The 16,727-nt window shown below is 31.6% G+C and overlaps 2 protein-coding genes and 1 pseudogene across 6 annotated transcripts in view; 2 read left to right on the top strand and 1 right to left on the bottom strand.

Annotated features, from left to right (window-relative positions):
- Positions 1-16,727, top strand: part of LOC102612611 (glucan endo-1,3-beta-glucosidase 4) — a 40,969-nt gene that overhangs the window by 4,884 nt on the left and 19,358 nt on the right. Inside the window, exon 6 of one of the 5 annotated variants that reach the window (XR_001509146.3) lies at positions 11,318-11,559. The exons of the other annotated variants lie outside the window; for them this stretch is intronic. The gene's annotated coding sequence lies outside the window, so the exon portion shown is untranslated. Of the gene's footprint in view, positions 1-11,317; positions 11,560-16,727 lie in introns of those variants that run through there. 5 annotated transcript variants of the gene reach the window in all.
- On the top strand, positions 1,662-3,341 carry LOC102613413 (feruloyl CoA ortho-hydroxylase F6H1-3). Its single transcript, XM_006488844.4, has 2 exons — positions 1,662-2,244; positions 2,554-3,341. The coding sequence occupies exons 1-2, from the start codon at positions 1,742-1,744 to the stop codon at positions 3,134-3,136; spliced, it is 1,086 nt and encodes a 361-aa protein (XP_006488907.1). The 5' UTR covers positions 1,662-1,741; the 3' UTR covers positions 3,137-3,341.
- Positions 8,435-12,996, bottom strand: LOC102617429 (bi-functional coumaroyl CoA and feruloyl CoA ortho-hydroxylase Diox4-like; annotated as a pseudogene).

Genomic DNA, 16,727 nt, shown 5'->3' on the forward strand with positions numbered 1-16,727 from the left:
AGGCAATTTGGATTTGTCCTTAAAATAAACACTCTGCACCTTTGACTCGTAACAGAAAACTCTAACCTTTTGAACGTTGATTTGTGGAATTTTCTTCAATGATGCCACTACCTTGCTGCATTGTTTAACACCTCGATCATGCATTGCAATTTCCAAATTGTCACTTTGTTGGAGACGTTGAACTTCAACCAAAACGTAGACTTTTCGTTCACATGTTTGATATGGTGGCCACATGAGTTCAACCTTGCATCCCATGTTCTTGATATTTCATCCACTTTGCACAATAATTTCTTTGTAAGTTCCTCCTGCTCAAGAATCATAGCCTCCATCATCTTTTGAATGCTCTCAAGTCTCTGCTCCATTGTAAAGATTTACTCTTTATTTATTACCACACTCTGATACTAAATGAAAGAGAAAAATTAGATGACAAATGGGGTTAATTCGAGGAAAACCAAACTTCCAAATAAGTATTGGTTATTCAAGAAACTAATAAACTCCCAATTGCAACTTTGATGTTGCCAAAATAATAAACTTAATGATACTTTTTATTGAATGACATCAAGTTTTATATAATAAAAGCTTATTTAAGATTACAACTTAAAAATTAGTAACACTAAGCATGTTCTCACATAATACTCCACTACTTACATGTAGTTCCATAAAATAAGTGCGACTACTTTTGACTATTTCAAAATTAACTAATAACATATAATTAAATAAATAAAATAATTTTAATTATTTTAAGAGTTTGTATCACATTATGTGTACTTCAAAACAAGGAAAATGCGTTTTAGCCTATGGACATCATTTTCTTTGCTTATGCATGCTTCCCTGGTAATTCTATTGTAATTGGTAATTCCAGATTTCTGTAGGGTTTTGCCCTGTTTCTTTACACATTTTTTGAGTTTGATATTTCTTGATGCACGATATATTAATAGTTTAAAGCCCTTTCATTTTCTACTGTTAGGTTGGTGTACTAGTAAAAGACCAAATAGTCCTCCCAGAAGAGTCTCCGTTTTGCGACATGATCTTGGGGGCTTCTCCAGCGGCGACTTAATGGTTTTAAAGTAATTGTCTTTTTCGGTTGGGCACTTGTATTCAGATTTTGGGATATAAAGGACTAAATAATCAATTTAGGCTTTGTTGACTTTTCTATTTTTTAAAAATTGAAAAAAAAAAAAAGAATTTATAGTCAAAGGAGTTTTGGTGAGTTTTAAAAATTGAGGAAAATGGTTAATTTCACCAAAGGAGGGGGTTTTGTTTAATTTCCCTGGATTTAAGGATTTTATTGATGATCATGACACATGCTGCTTCTATTTTATTGATGATAACGCATAAAATAATATACAACAAAAATGTGGCAAAACTTTGGTTAGTTTTGTCTACTTGCAGTCATAAAATTTTTGGTTCTATGTTCAATAATTTTATGCTAATAACATGCACGAAGCTCACATATTCATCGATCAGGAATATTGTTTATGACACTGGATTTTCTTTTTAAAATTTATTATCATTATTATTTTATAACACTGGATTATATAGGCTAATATATACATACATTTAAGGACATGAACCATGCTGGTTCACCTAACATGCCAAGAGGTCAATAATGCCCTTCATGTACGCTAATAAAACAATTTGAGCTTGGATAAGTGCAATATAAATAGCTTGGCATAGAAATCATGTTATTGCACAAAAACGAGCTTCTTTATTCTTCAAGCTAGTCCTTCACAATTAATTAATGGCACCAACAACAGTTTTATTGAGTGACTTCTCGGATGTCACTGATTTTGTCGTAAACCAAGGAAATGGAGTGAAGGGCCTCTCTGAAATGGGACTCAAAGCCCTCCCTAAGCAGTATATCCAACCCTTGGAAGAAAGATTCAGTGAGAAAAAAATTGTACCCCATGAGTCCATTCCTATTATTGATATGTCAAAGTGGGATGATCCTGAAGTTGCAAAATCCATCTGTGATGCTGCTGAGATGTGGGGATTCTTTCAGGTTGTGAACCACCGTGTTCCCCTTCAAGTACTCGACAGAGTCAAGGCGGCGACTCACCGGTTTTTTGGGTTGTCAGCAGCGGAGAAGAACAAGTATTCTAAGGAGCTTTCGCCTTCTAACAATGTGAGGTTTGGCACAAGCTTTAACACTCAGGCTGAAAAGGCTCTTGAGTGGAAGGATTATCTTAGCTTGTTTTATGTTTCTGATGATGAAGCTTCTGCTTTGTGGCCTCCTGCATGCAAGTAAGGAAACTGAACTCTTTATCCATTTAAATTTACTAAAACATGCGCTTACACTCGAAGAATTAATATTCTTCTCCCATGATCTGAGCTTACCTAACTTATTAGAAGATCTTTTAATTAACACATATTTGTTGTTGTCCATGTCTAGTCAAAATCTATTTGTTTTTGTTATTTCTCTCTTTTGAAGAATCAATTGCCACCAATACCTGCTCAGGTTAAAACTCACATGAGGAGACAATCGAGGTTCTAATTAATAATATATCTAGCATGGACATAGACATGGAGTTAATTGACTTTTTTTGCTTGTAGGGATGAAGTGTTGGAATACACGAAGAGCTCTGAAGTCCTTATCAAACAGCTGTTGAAAGTGTTGATGAAGGGGCTTAAAGTGGAGGGAACTGATGAAGCAAAAGAAGCTCTCTTGATGGGTTCAGTGAGAACTAATCTCAACTACTATCCAATTTGTCCAAATCCTGAACTCACAGTTGGAGTAGGCCGCCATTCAGATGTTTCAACACTCACCATCCTCCTTCAGGATGATATCGGAGGTCTCTACGTGCGTGGAAATGATGGCGAAAGCTGGATTCACGTCCCTCCTATTAGTGGATCCCTTGTGATCAACATTGGTGATGCATTACAAATAATGAGCAATGGTAAATACAGGAGTGTTGAACATTGCGTGATAGCAAATGGAAGCAGCAACAGGATTTCGGTTCCCATTTTCATCAACCCGAGACCTCAAGATACAATAGGTCCTTTTCCAGAAGTGCTTGCAAGTGGGGAGAAGCCAGTTTATAAGCAAGTTTTATACAAGGATTATGTGAAGCATTTCTTCAGAAAAGCTCATGATGGGAAGAAAACAGTTGATTTTGCTAAGCTAAGCATTTTCTAAGAATTTTCTGCTCGTTCTGCTAATAAACATATATATTGTCAACTTCGGGTAAAAAATGAGTGCTGCTAATTTCAGGGGAGAAAGCCTAGATCTTGATTCCTATATCACTACTGTGATCAATAAAGAGTTTGTATTTCAATTTCCCATTACCTTATGTACAACTTGGAATAAAATTTCTATATGATCTTTATCAATATTTGCTTTTGCTGTCTCTTGGATTGATATTTCTTATCTCTCCCTAAAATAACTCCTATTTCTCTTTCTATTGAGGTTGGCCAAACTCTAATTAATTTTTTAACTAAAACTCCTCCCATAATTTAAACTCGGGTGGCCAATAAAAAGGAAAAAACTAATCTGATGGATGATATAAATTGCTGAAAACTATATAAAAATAAATAAAAGTACCTCAAGACTTTCTAGTTAATTAATTTGTAAATTAATATGAAATTACTATTAAGGATAGAATAATTTAACTTAAAACAAATATTCTTTGTTTTTCTTTTTTTACCATCAAAGATGAGGAGTTAGGCAGGACCCCTATCTGTACTATAAATCAGTAATGAAGCAAATACATAAGGAGGGGGACATAAACTAGGACCTCCTTAAATAAATATAATTACACAAGAATAAAAAGAGAAGAGTAAAACCATCAAAAGGAAAAAGAAAGCTATCAATACTAGCATCTGACGTGTGAAACTTGCGCTTCTAGGGTGTGTTTGGTACACGTATTGTATTATGCTATATTGCATTATTTTAATGTTGGTGTATTGTATTATGCTGTATTGCATTAGCACTGTATTATAATAATACTGTATAATGTTTGGTGCTACACTGTACTGTATTAATTTTTAGTTATACTATGTTTGGTGTTGTATTGTACTGTATTAATTTCTTTTGGTGATTAATTTTAATTATATATTTAGAAAATAATATCTACTAGTACTTAGAAAAATACTAAATATAGAAGCGTTAAATTTAAGAATTTTTACATCAATTTTTTTGTTTAAATAAAAGAATCATAATTCTTTATGTAAAACTAACAAATTCTAAGATTTACAATGATAAAAAATTTATTTTTTCAATAATTCATAAATATATAACCTATTTATTAAAAAACATATTTTATTTATTTATTTTAATTTCCTCTCTCTCCTTTTTTTATTTTTTTTCTTTAGATAATGCTTTTCAATGAATCATTATCTGCTTCCTCTTTCTCCTCCCTTTGTCTTCTGCAAATCTTTTTCTTCTTCGTTCATTTTTGTTCTCTTTTTCTCTTTCTTCGTCTTCATACATTTTCTTTTTTTCCTCCTTTTCTTCTATTTTCTTTGTCTTCTTCAATTTATTTTCCTTTTTTCTTTTCCTCTTTTTCTCCTTTCTTCTTCTTCTCTGGGCTTTATCTTTGTCTTCATTTCATTTTCTTTTTTTTCCTCCTTTTCTTCTATTTTCTTTTTCTTCTTCAATTTGTTTTCCCTTTTTCTTTTCCTCTTTTTCTCCTTCTTTCTTCTTCTTCTCTGGGCTTTATCTTCTCCACAGTGAAGGTGTCTTCATGGAGCAATGGCTATGGTGTCGCAAAAGCGTCGGTGATGGCATCGAGCGATGATTGCCAAGTCGATTTGGTGGTGCTAGATTGGGTGATATGAATTTCATCGCAAACATGCTGTAAAATTTTCTCAATTTTATTTTCTTAATTTGCTCTAATATGATGCGGTGTAAACCCGAACCGCCCTCCCCCCCCACGAGGTTGGTTTATGCAGATCTGACCGCATTAGTTTCCCAAGTTAATGCAATACCACACCAGTTGAATTTAACGCCAAACATGAGTTATAAAACCCTAAATCATTATCATTATCTTCTTCTTCTTCTTCTTCTTTAAATTTTAAATGAATTCTTCATTGGTGGATTTTCAAAATCCAAAGAATTCATAGAAAATTTTTTGTCATGGGTCCACAGATCCTCAGTCTAATCTTATTTTCGTCAAATATATTTTATTAACATATTAGAAATCAAATTAATGGAAAATCATATTTATGTAACTATAGCTCAACGATAAATAGTAGGCAATACATACTAAAAATTGAAATCACAACAAATTATAATTCAATAAAAGAAAAAGTGGTAAACATTCTTAAAAAGGATATACATTTTAAACCTGTAGTCTCTCATATGAAATAACAAGAAAGAAAATTAAGAGAGAAGAAGAAGAATAATAAAATGGGTGTTAAAAATTTTTCAAGATTATTTTTTAGATTTAATAAGTTACATCGTAGAAGTTTCTTTTTCTAAATTTTTAAAGGTTATGTTTTGACTGATTGAGTGTTCTTAGTATTTCATAAAGCTTGGCCCAAGCCTGCATTTTCCCGTCCCTAAGGAGGAGAAAAATATTGAATTCACTCTTATTAATTTCATAATCATTATAATTCAGAATTTTCTTCCATATATATTTATATATCATGAAGGGTAATGTTAGGGATGCTGACATTTTAGTATAATAAAAGCAAGCAACAATTGAAATATTTATAAGTTACAATGGCAATGATTCCTATAATTTATGCATGATATATTTAATTTGATAATGATTCATAATGGTCATTGTTGAGAAGAATCTTTAATTAGGATCATAAAATAAAGGGAAATTGTTAATTTCTCCTTACTGAAGTCAATATGTACTACTTAACCCTTATTATTTTCATAACATCTAAAAACCTTATTGCCACAAAAAATTTAAACGAAAAGAGGGGTAAATGGGTCATTTATTTGATAAATTATCTTGGAAATATGAAAATATATTTATTATAAGAAAAATGTTCAAAAATAACAAAAACTAAAAGAAAAATACCTTATTATTAATTTTTTATTCTTACCAAAATATATATTTCTCATTTTTAGTACTTCATTTTATTTATATATTTAATTTATAATAAATATGAATAAAAATATATTTTAAAATATGGGTAATAATATAAAATTATGCTGTTAGGAATGTTATTGGCTATTATGAAAACAATAAAAGGGTAATTGGTATATAATAATTTCAATAGGAGAAAATTGACAATCTCTCTTAAATAAATGATTCTTATATACTAGAATTTTTTTCCTTAATGTTTTTTCGTACAAAGAATGATTAAAAGTAGCATCTCATTTGTTAAAATTAATCATTTCTCCCTAGTATTTCAAAACTCATCAAAATACCAAATATGGTAAAAAAAAAAAAAGGCTCAGTGTGGTCCTATCTTGTATTACATAAACCTCTTCTTATGTATCTATTTATTGGCAATTAATTGATAGGCACACATAATATGGATGTAATGAATTAATAGGATGATGTTATACAATGAGAGCACTTGAGATTTTTATGAGGATAAAACAAGAAGCCCAATTAGACTCATCACTGTTGATATCGACGTGTGTTAATTTTTGGCTAAGTTTCTATGCGCATCTCTATCTCAGCCATAAACTCTGACTACGTACGTTGACCTGAAAGACCTTTACTGGGAATAAATATGAGAAAGAAGGAAACGATATTGAATTTTCTTAGCAAATATTTGATACTGATTGCATTCCCTGCATTTGAATGGTTATAGAAAGAAAATTGTGCTCTTGTCATAGAGATGGTGAGAAATTTCAACATTCAAAAGATCAAATAGGAGTCCTATTCAATCTCGGTGGCTTTAAACAGTTGCACTTTCACTCATGACACCATTCAATTTTATGTCGTAATTCAGTGAGAGTACGTCTATTTCATCGTGTCGTGCTTAACAAGTTGCACTGAAATACCTGAGAATGAATATACGAAAAAGGAAATATTATTGGATTTTCTCACCAAATATTTGATGCATGTTGCCATTCCTACGGACAAGTAATGGTGACAACTTACTAGAAAATTATTAAATTCATTGTCATAGAAAGAAAATTATTCTATTATGAGAAAATTTCATTTTGAAAAGAGTTAGGGGCTGTTTGTTTGTTTTAACTTAATGATTTAATTGATTTAATTTCAACCAGTTAAGTTATTAAGATGCTGTTTGTTTTTTAGTCTAAAGTTTGAATTTAACTTTTTTTTAGACATTTATTTATTTTAAGTTGTTTGTTTTTTTAACTTATCACTTATTATCAGACAATTTTAGTTGAAAAGAAAAAAATAGAAAAAATCCACTTTTATCTGAAGTCTGAAGTTTAAATGGAAAATTTTAATTTCAAATCTCAAAAATACCCTTAACAATTCATGCATTTCTAATATTATGTATATAAACCTAATATTTTTGTATTATTCTTGAAGTTATTTTTTTAATTACGTTAAATTTTTATTCACATGATAGCATTAATTAAACTGAAATATTGAACAAATCAAATTATGTCCATTCTAATGAATCAAAAATAAAATAATAGTGTTGACTTTATAATAAAATTTGATGTTATAATTACATCTTTTATTAAAAATTTAAACTAAGATCAACAATGATAATATTTTTTTTAATGCTACCAAACTAATCAACCTGTGAAAATTATAAATTGTGAAGAACAAATATATGCACTACTTAAAAGGATATTTATGTCAAACCACTAGCTTTTAAGTTTTTCTCTTCAGATGTTGAAAAAGAAAAAAAATAAATATGTCATGCAAACATTTTTATTCAGATCTCTTCATACTTCAACTAAATTCAGACCTATTCAGATTTTAGATAAAAAAACAAACACAACCTAAGTCTGCTTTTGTTTTTTAACTTAATGAAGATTATCACCAATTAAGTCATTAAGTTAATTTTTTTAGCTTTTTACTTAATCTAAAAAGTTTGAATGCTATCATTAAAAGATATTTTCCAAAATATGCCTATCTAATTAATTAATTTTCATCCTTAGCTAAATAAAATTTAATAATTAGCATTATTAAACTCTTGTTCTTTGTTCATTCTATATCTTTTTTTTTCTTTGATTCTGGTTGGTTAGTCGTCACATTCCATTGATTAAACTTAGTCAAATTCTTCAGTCATCAATCTTGAAGCATCTTGGTAAATTTGGTTGGTGATCTTGGGCAGGATCTGAGGTTGTTTGATTTGTTTATAGCACCTTAAGTCCTACAGTTTATGTGAGTCATAAAATTGTACAATGCAGATGCCTTTATATTGGCTCTGGAAAACAGATAAGGATGATAAATATGACGTAAACAAGAAATACTAAACTGGCTAGGAAAACAATGTGAATAAAGACAAATTCAATTTATTGAAATGACAAATTGAATTCAGTAAATAGAGTGTTGCAACATGAGTAAAACCCTTAAACAACGCATATATTTTGATAGCCAGGAGTGAAGAACTGGTCTCAGCATTAGTCTTGGAAATCAAACTTCAAGACCTTGCTCTTTATTTTTATCAAGATAACAATTGGCTAGGCATTCACATATTTTCATCGCAAACGTTGCTTATCTTTGCAAAGTCGATAGTTTTATTCCCAACATGTGCCTTGGTATAGAAATGCCTAGAATAGTCTGCTCACAGAACTGGCTTATACAATGGCTTCTTTCCATTTGCAAGCACTTCAGGAAAAGGACAGAGTATGCCTTCAGGTTTCGGGTTCACGAAAAGGAGGACCAAAATCATGTTCTGGCTTCCATTGGCAATCACACAGTACTCAATACTCTTGTGTCGACCTTTGCTTATGATTTGCAATGCATCCCAAATGTTGATAATGAATGATCTGCTAATTAGAGAGACATGAATCCAGCCATTACCATTATCTTTTCGCACGTGAAGTCCCCCGATGTCATCCTGGAGGAGGATAGTGAATGTTGAAATATCTGAATGACGGCCTACTCCCACTGTATGTTCAGGATTCGGACACATAGGATAGTAGTTGAGGTTGACTCTTCTTGAACCCAACAACATAAGGGCTCTTATTTCATCAATTCTTTTGACGTTTAGGCCCTTGACTAGCACAGCATTAAACGTTTGATGAGAACTTCAGAACTCTTCGTGTACTCTAGCATTTCATCCCTACAAGCCCAAAGAAAAAACACAAAATCGTAACGTTTAGTCCACAATCTTAGGCCCTGTTTGGCTTTCAAGTGGTGTAACTTAAAAGGTATAGTTTGTTGTTTTAAAAAAAAACAGTAAATAAAAGTTAATGGTTACTGTAACTTAAAAGTTATAGTTTGTTGTTTAAAAAAAAACAGTAAACAAAAGTCAGTGGTTAGTAAATATGACTTTTAAGCAATAAGTTTGACAAAAATAATGAATATATTATAAGTTCTTCATCATATAAGTGGTGGATGAAATTAATTTAGCTTCCAAGTTATAACAATTGTTTTTTACCAAGTACTTTAATGTTATAACTTATAAGCTATAGTTGCCAACTTCAATTTCAAACAATACATTTAAAGTATTCATGTATTTATTGGCACTTGCTTGCAAACAGAAGGCCAAAAAGCAGCAATTTCTTCCTCAGAAACATAAAACATGCTCAGAAAGTCTTTCCATTCTAGAGCCCTTTCCGCATGAAGAACAAAGCTTGAGCCGAACCTGGCATTATTGGTTGGTGAATTCTCCTTTGAGTACTTCCTCTTCTCCTCTGCTGGTTACACAAAAAACCTGTGAGTTGATTTCTGTTTGGGAAGAAACAGAAAAGATAGTAGTAGAACACCACATGTCGATGAGGCACCATGACGATCATTGTACACCTCTGGGGTATCCGACCTACTCCCTATAACTTGGTATCCGGGGTACCCGACCTACCCCTCAAAACTCGGTACCCAAGGTACCCGGCCTATCCCACAAAACTCGGTACCTGAGATACCCTACCTACCCCCTATAACTCAGTACCCGGGGTATCCGACCTACCCCCCAAAACTTGGTACCCGGGGTACCCAACAGAACATAAGCGAAATAATCAAGGAAAAGTATCTAAAAAGTTGGTCACGAGAAACGTCTTCATTGCCTAAAAGATAATATTCGATTTGTGAAAATCATATATCAAAATATCATGTCGAAAAAGTGGTGACAACCAACTGTCACCACTGTAAAAAAGTGAAGCACGTTGCCCCTAGGACAGTGGTCCTCAGCCGCCTTACCAAAAAACCTCTATTAAAGTACCTTGGACCACTCTCCAGCATATGCCACGTATCTAAAGGGATAAATACGTCGTGAAACGCCTTCTTGTGTTTCAAGCATGCTCCCAAATGGCCTAAAATCATAAAAAAGTAAAAGGAAAACCAAAAACCATTAGAAATACGCAACGTAACAGCCGAGGTACTACATATATAAAGGCATCCAGGTTTATTTTCATCATTCATGATCACACACACTCCACAAAAAACCTTCTTCAACTTTAAACCACGATTTCAGAGAGCTAGCAAGCTCTCGTTACCACAAGAAAGCTTGAGTTGCTGACTTGAGTGTCAGAATGTGAACACTAGGGCACCTCGACTTCACATCTAACCTCATTTTCATTGTTTTGCAAGTTAAAAGCTCACCTTAAGAGACCTCATCTCCAGATTTCAACCTCTCATTGTCATCACCATCCCCCCACTCTCCAGATTGTAAATTTCCCTAATTTTTATTGCCAGTAATTAAATAGCCATTTTTTTCTCTACACCAAGCACAACTCATTTAGATTTAAGGGCTTTTTTGGTTTTTAGTGGTCTGTGAAAAATAGCGTAATAATATTTTTACTTTAGAGTCCTACTCTAAAACAAAGAATATTTTAAATTCTCTGGCAATTCTGTCACCATATTTGTTTGTCAAAACAGTACTACTCTTATTTACAGATAATGCAACACAGCTAACTTTATGTGAGCAAGCGGCAAAGAATTTTGAGCTCATGGTAGTGTTTATTTATTTTTCGGCCCAAATCTAAACAGCTCTGCATTCGGCTTTCAATAAATCTCAGAAAGCCCCGGTTAGTATTTTCAGATTAATTACAATTTGTTTTTAACAAAAACTACTAAAATGGACATCAAAACTCTCCAGATTTTATTGCCTTTGATCATTAATTGTTGATAACAAGCTGCATTTCTCCAAATGGCCTTAAGAACCTTTGTTTTTCTTCTAGGTCAGAACAAATAACAAGTTAAGAAACACCCTGTAGAGCGTAATTTATGTAGAAGATAAGAGAAGTTTCTTCTCAACGTATTGTTACTTTGATACCAATGAATAAACAATAAAAGAGACTACTTGTTTTTACGAATTTCAGTTTTCTTCGAAGATCTTTTCGGAAGGGCCTTGGGAAATAGCTGTAGAAATTGGTGGAGAAGAATTTGAAAGTTGAATAGTTGATCAAATCAAATCAAAAGCAACAGAAAGGGTAGAGGCTGCTGGTATTTTGAGTTGAGGATGAATGTCTAGAAATTGTAAAGCATTTTGATTCCCATTTCAGTAATTTTGGTTAACAGTAAAATTTTAGTAAAAATAAAAATAATAATTGGGGTTTGAAGATATTAATGGAGGGGTCTAAATAGCTCCACTCCAGTTCTCTTTTGTGAATATTATATACATTATAGATATAGTACAATTACAAATTGTCCAACTAAGAGCCAAAGCTCAACCTAATGCCTACGCGGACGGATCCGATGTATCAATTTAAAGTACATATGTCTCAACTACATGTCTGATTGAAGTCCGATTACAGTATTTTACTTACATGGATTCCTTATGAAGTACTAAATATGTGATAATACCCCCCTAGTCAGCTTGGTTGGCACAATCGCCTGAATTCGAATAATAACAAGAGGCAAATTTAAGTTGATTCTTAAATGATGTAATAATTAACTCGGTCACCTTTGGAAACACTGAATATGAGTTATTGACTCATTCATCGTTTTCAGTTTCATTGCTAACTACAGCATGCGATTGGAATCAATTTTCCTGGTAAGTAGCAAGTGAAGTGCTGGCATTTCTCACGCACTTGCTTCATAACACTAAATAACTGTCGACAAATTACATTGACGGCAACAATTGTTTTATTTATTTATTTATTATCATTATTATTATTATTTTGTTATGAAGCTGGAAATGATGAAACGTAGAAGAATCTGTAAGTCCATTATAAGCTACTCATATATAGCCTGCTCATTTTGACTCGTGGCTATTGATAAGGAAATACCGTCTGGAGTCCATCGAAAATTTGGTAAATGAAATGGAGCGTTAGTTACTTTTTTTTAAAAATAGATTTTTGGAGAAATAAAAACTGTTCTCAACTTTAAACCACGATTTCAGAGAGCTAGCAAGCTCTCGTTACCATAAGAAAGCTTGAGTTGCTGACTTGAGTGTCAGAATGTGAACACTAGGGCACCTCGACTTTACATCTAACCTCATTTTCATTGTTTTGCAAGTTAAAAGCTCACCGTAAGAGACCTCATCTCCAGATTTCAACCTCTCACTGTCATCACCATCCCCCCACTCTCCTTACCTCCCTTCGGATCTTAAAAATATTACACACAACGACCTATAGTGAGGTACCCTGGTTTCCCCATAAAATAAATTTATTATTCTAGATATGTTTTCCTTTTTCCTTTGCACCCAAAATCTGTCTAAAACACTTCCTTTATTGTGTCGAGTACTTCCAGGGGCACACCATGATTCACAATCTGGAAAAATCCCCAACTCTCAGCGGCATCGCAAATGGATTTTGAGACTTCTGGACTCTCTCATTTTAACTTATCAATGAGGGGAATTGATACTTGACCCAAGATTTTCTTCTCACTGAATCTTTCTTCTACGCGTTGGTGAAATTGTTTTTGGAGGCTTTTGAGTCCCATTTCAGAGAGACCCTTCACTCCATGACCTTTGTTTATAACAAAATCAGCAATATCCCAGGACTCAGTTGCGAGGATAGAGCCATTAGTTGGTGCCATATTTTCTTGGAGACTTAGCTCTGCAAGATGGATGGTTTATACTTGGTGATGTTACAATTAGTTAACATCATTAATGCCTATTTATGCTACGTTGATGCATTTGTACTTTTCATAAACAAAGGAAATTTCTAATGTAATTTCTTTTTGTTACTTTATTGTCTTACTTTTTTTTTTAAGTGAAAACTAGAAGATTAAGATGGTACAAAAAAGTCTTTCTAAAGGCCCGACCTATCATTAAATAGGCTTTTATTGTTTCACTTCATCCTTCATAAGAACTTGTCATTGAATAGTTTGATGTCGCCAATCGGCTTTCCTAAATCTTTCCTTCTTGGGTTTGGGGTTAAGGAGTGATCAATTAATAGTAGAGTAGTTGGAGAATACACACACACACACTCTCTCTCTCTTTTGAATATATGATATGCTACAAATACTTGGTGCAAAAGAATGTGTACAAATTAATGTGGCCTAGCATGATGCGATATTTGTAGTGAAATGGTATTTTACTTTATTGCCACACTTGTTTATAATAATACAAAGGATATTTTTATTTTTATTTTATTTTTTTAGTCAATTTTGTTTCCATTTTTTTTCTCGATGGAGACATTATTTAAGCAATTAATCAATTAAATCCTTCGCATAACTAATAATTTCATGAGATAAATAACATATATTTAATAGCCAATAAATTTCTTGATATATCATGCCACAAATACATTTTCTAAATTTTCTTGAAGCTTAATAATCATATTAATGAGTAATTAATTGGTTAAAGATCAATGTCACGATATTTTTTTCAAATAGTACTATTCTTGTTGTACCAAAAATGCTTTTTTAGTACAAAACATACATTGAGATAGATGACAAAGTTTTCGAAACTTAAATAGCCATTGTTTGCTGTAAGTAATTAATTTTTATTTCTAGTAATTAAATAGCCATTTTTTTCTCTACACCAAGCACAACTCATTAGGATTTAAGGGCTTTTTTGGTTTTTAGTGGTCTGTGAAAAAGAGCGTAATAATATTTTTACGTTAGAGTCCTACTCTAAAACAAAGAATATTTTAAATTCTCTGGCAATTCTGTCACCATATTTGTTTGTCAAAACAGTACTACTCTTATTTACAGATAATGCAACACAGCTAACTTTATGTGAGCAAGCGGCAAAGAATTTTGAGCTCATGGTAGTGTTTATTTATTTTTCGGCCCAAATCTAAACAGCTCTGCATTCGGCTAATATATACATACATTTAAGGACATGAACCATGCTGGTTCACCTAACATGCCAAGAGGTCAATCATGCCCTTCATGTACGCTAATATAACAATTTGAGCTTGGATAAGTGCAATATAAATAGCTTGGCATAGAAATCATGTTATTGCACAAAAACAAGCTTCTTTATTCTTCAAGCTAGTCCTTCACAATTAATTAATGGCAGCAACAACAGTTTCATTGAGTGCTACTCGGATGTCACTGATTTTGTCGTAAACGAAGGAAATGGAGTGCAGGGCCTCTCTGAAATGGGACTCAAAGCCCTCCCTAAGCAGTATATCCAACCCTTGGAAAATAAAGGGAAATTGTCAATTTCTCCTTACTGAAGTCAATATATACTACTTAACCCTTATTATTTTCATAACATCTAAAAACCTTATTGGCACAAAAAATTTAAACGAAAAGAGGGGTAAATGGGTCATTTACTTGATAAATTATCTTGGAAATATGAAAATATATTTATTATAAGAAAAATGTTCAAAAATAACAAAAACTAAAAGAAAAATACCTTATTATTAATTTTTTATTCTTACCAAAATATATATTTCTCATTTTTAGTACTTCATTTTATTTATATATTTAATTTATCATAAATATGAATAAAAATATACTTTAAAATATGGGTAATATTATAAAATTATGCTGTTAGGAAGGTTATTGGCTATTATGAAAACAATAAAAGGGTAATTGGTATATAATAATTTCAATAGGAGAAAATTGACAATCTCTCTTAAATAAATGATTCTTATATACTAGAATTTTTTTCCTTAATGTTTTTCGTACAAAGAATGATTAAAACTAGCATCTCATTTGTTAAAATTAATCATTTCTCCCTAGTATTTCAAAACTCATCAAAATGCCAAATATGGTAAAAAAAAAGGCTCAATGTGGTCCGATCTTGTATTACATAAACCTCTTCTTATGTATCTATTTTTTGGCAATTAATTGATAGGCACACATAATATGGATGTAATGAATTAATAGGATGATGTTATACAATGAGAGCACTTGAGATTTTTATGAGGATAAAACAAGAAGCCCAATTAGACTCATCACTGTTGATATCGACGTGTGTTAATTTTTGGCTAAGTTTCTATGCGCATCTCTATCTCATGCATACACTCTGACTACGTACATTGACCTGAAAGACCTTTACTGGGAATAAATATGAGAAAGAAGGAAACGATATTGAATTTTCTTAGCAAATATTTGATACTGATTGCATTCCCTGCATTTGAATGGTTATAGAAAGAAAATTGTGCTCTTGTCATAGAGATGGTGAGAAATTTCAACATTCAAAAGATCAAATAGGAGTCCTATTCAATCTCGGTGGCTTTAAACAGTTGCACTTTCACTCATGACACCATTCAATTTTATGTCGTAATTCAGTGAGAGTACGTCTATTTCATCGTGTCGTGCTTAACAAGTTGCACTAAAATTCCTGAGAATGAATAGGAGAAAAAGGAAATATTATTGGATTTTCTCACCAAATATTTGATACACGTTGCCATTCCTACGGACAAGTAATGGTGACAACTTACTAGAAAATTATTAAATTCATTGTCATAGAAAGAAAATTATTCTATTATGAGAAAATTTCATTTTGAAAAGAGTTAGGGGCTGTTTGTTTGTTTTAACTTAATGATTTAATTGATTTAGTTTCAACCAGTTAAGTTATTAAGGTGTTGTTTGTTTTTTAGTCTAAAGTTTGAATTTAACCTTTTTTTCAGACATTTATTTATTTTAAGTTGTTTGTTTTTTTAACTTACCACTTATTATCCGACAATTCTATCTGAAAAGAAAAAATAGAAAAAGTTTACTTTTATCTGAAGTCTGAAGTCTAAATGGAAAATTTTAATTTCAAATCTCAAAAATACCCTTAACAATTCATGCATTTATAATATTATGTATGTAAACCTAATATTTTTGTATTGTTCTTGAAGTTATTTTTTTAAAGTAATGATATTACCACAAACTCTTGTACAAACTTATTTTGTACAAACTGATGTGGCGTTAATTCATTGATTGAACTAAATATCTCTTGGTCCACATGATTTATTTCTATTATTTTATATTTTCATTCAAACAATGAATTAATGCCACATCAGTTTGTATAAGATAAGTTTGTACAAGAGTTTGTGGCTGTATCATCACTCATTTTTTTAATTGCTTTAAATTTTTATTCACATGATAACATTAATTAAACTAAAATATTGAACAAATCAAATTATGTCCATTCTAATGAATCAAAAATAAAATAACAGTGTTGACTTTATAATAAATTTGATGTTATAATTACATCTTTTATTAAAAATTTAAATTAAGATCAACAATGATAATATTTTTTTTTAATGCTACCAAACTAATCAACCTGTGAAAATTATAAATTGTGAAGAATAAATATATGCACTGCTTAAAAGGATAGTTATGTCAAACTACTAGTTTTTAAGTTTTTCTCTTCAGATGTTGAAAAAGAAAAAACAA

This window comes from Citrus sinensis, chromosome 2 (assembly GCF_022201045.2).
Source record: "Citrus sinensis cultivar Valencia sweet orange chromosome 2, DVS_A1.0, whole genome shotgun sequence".
Lineage (NCBI taxonomy): Eukaryota > Viridiplantae > Streptophyta > Magnoliopsida > Sapindales > Rutaceae > Citrus > Citrus sinensis.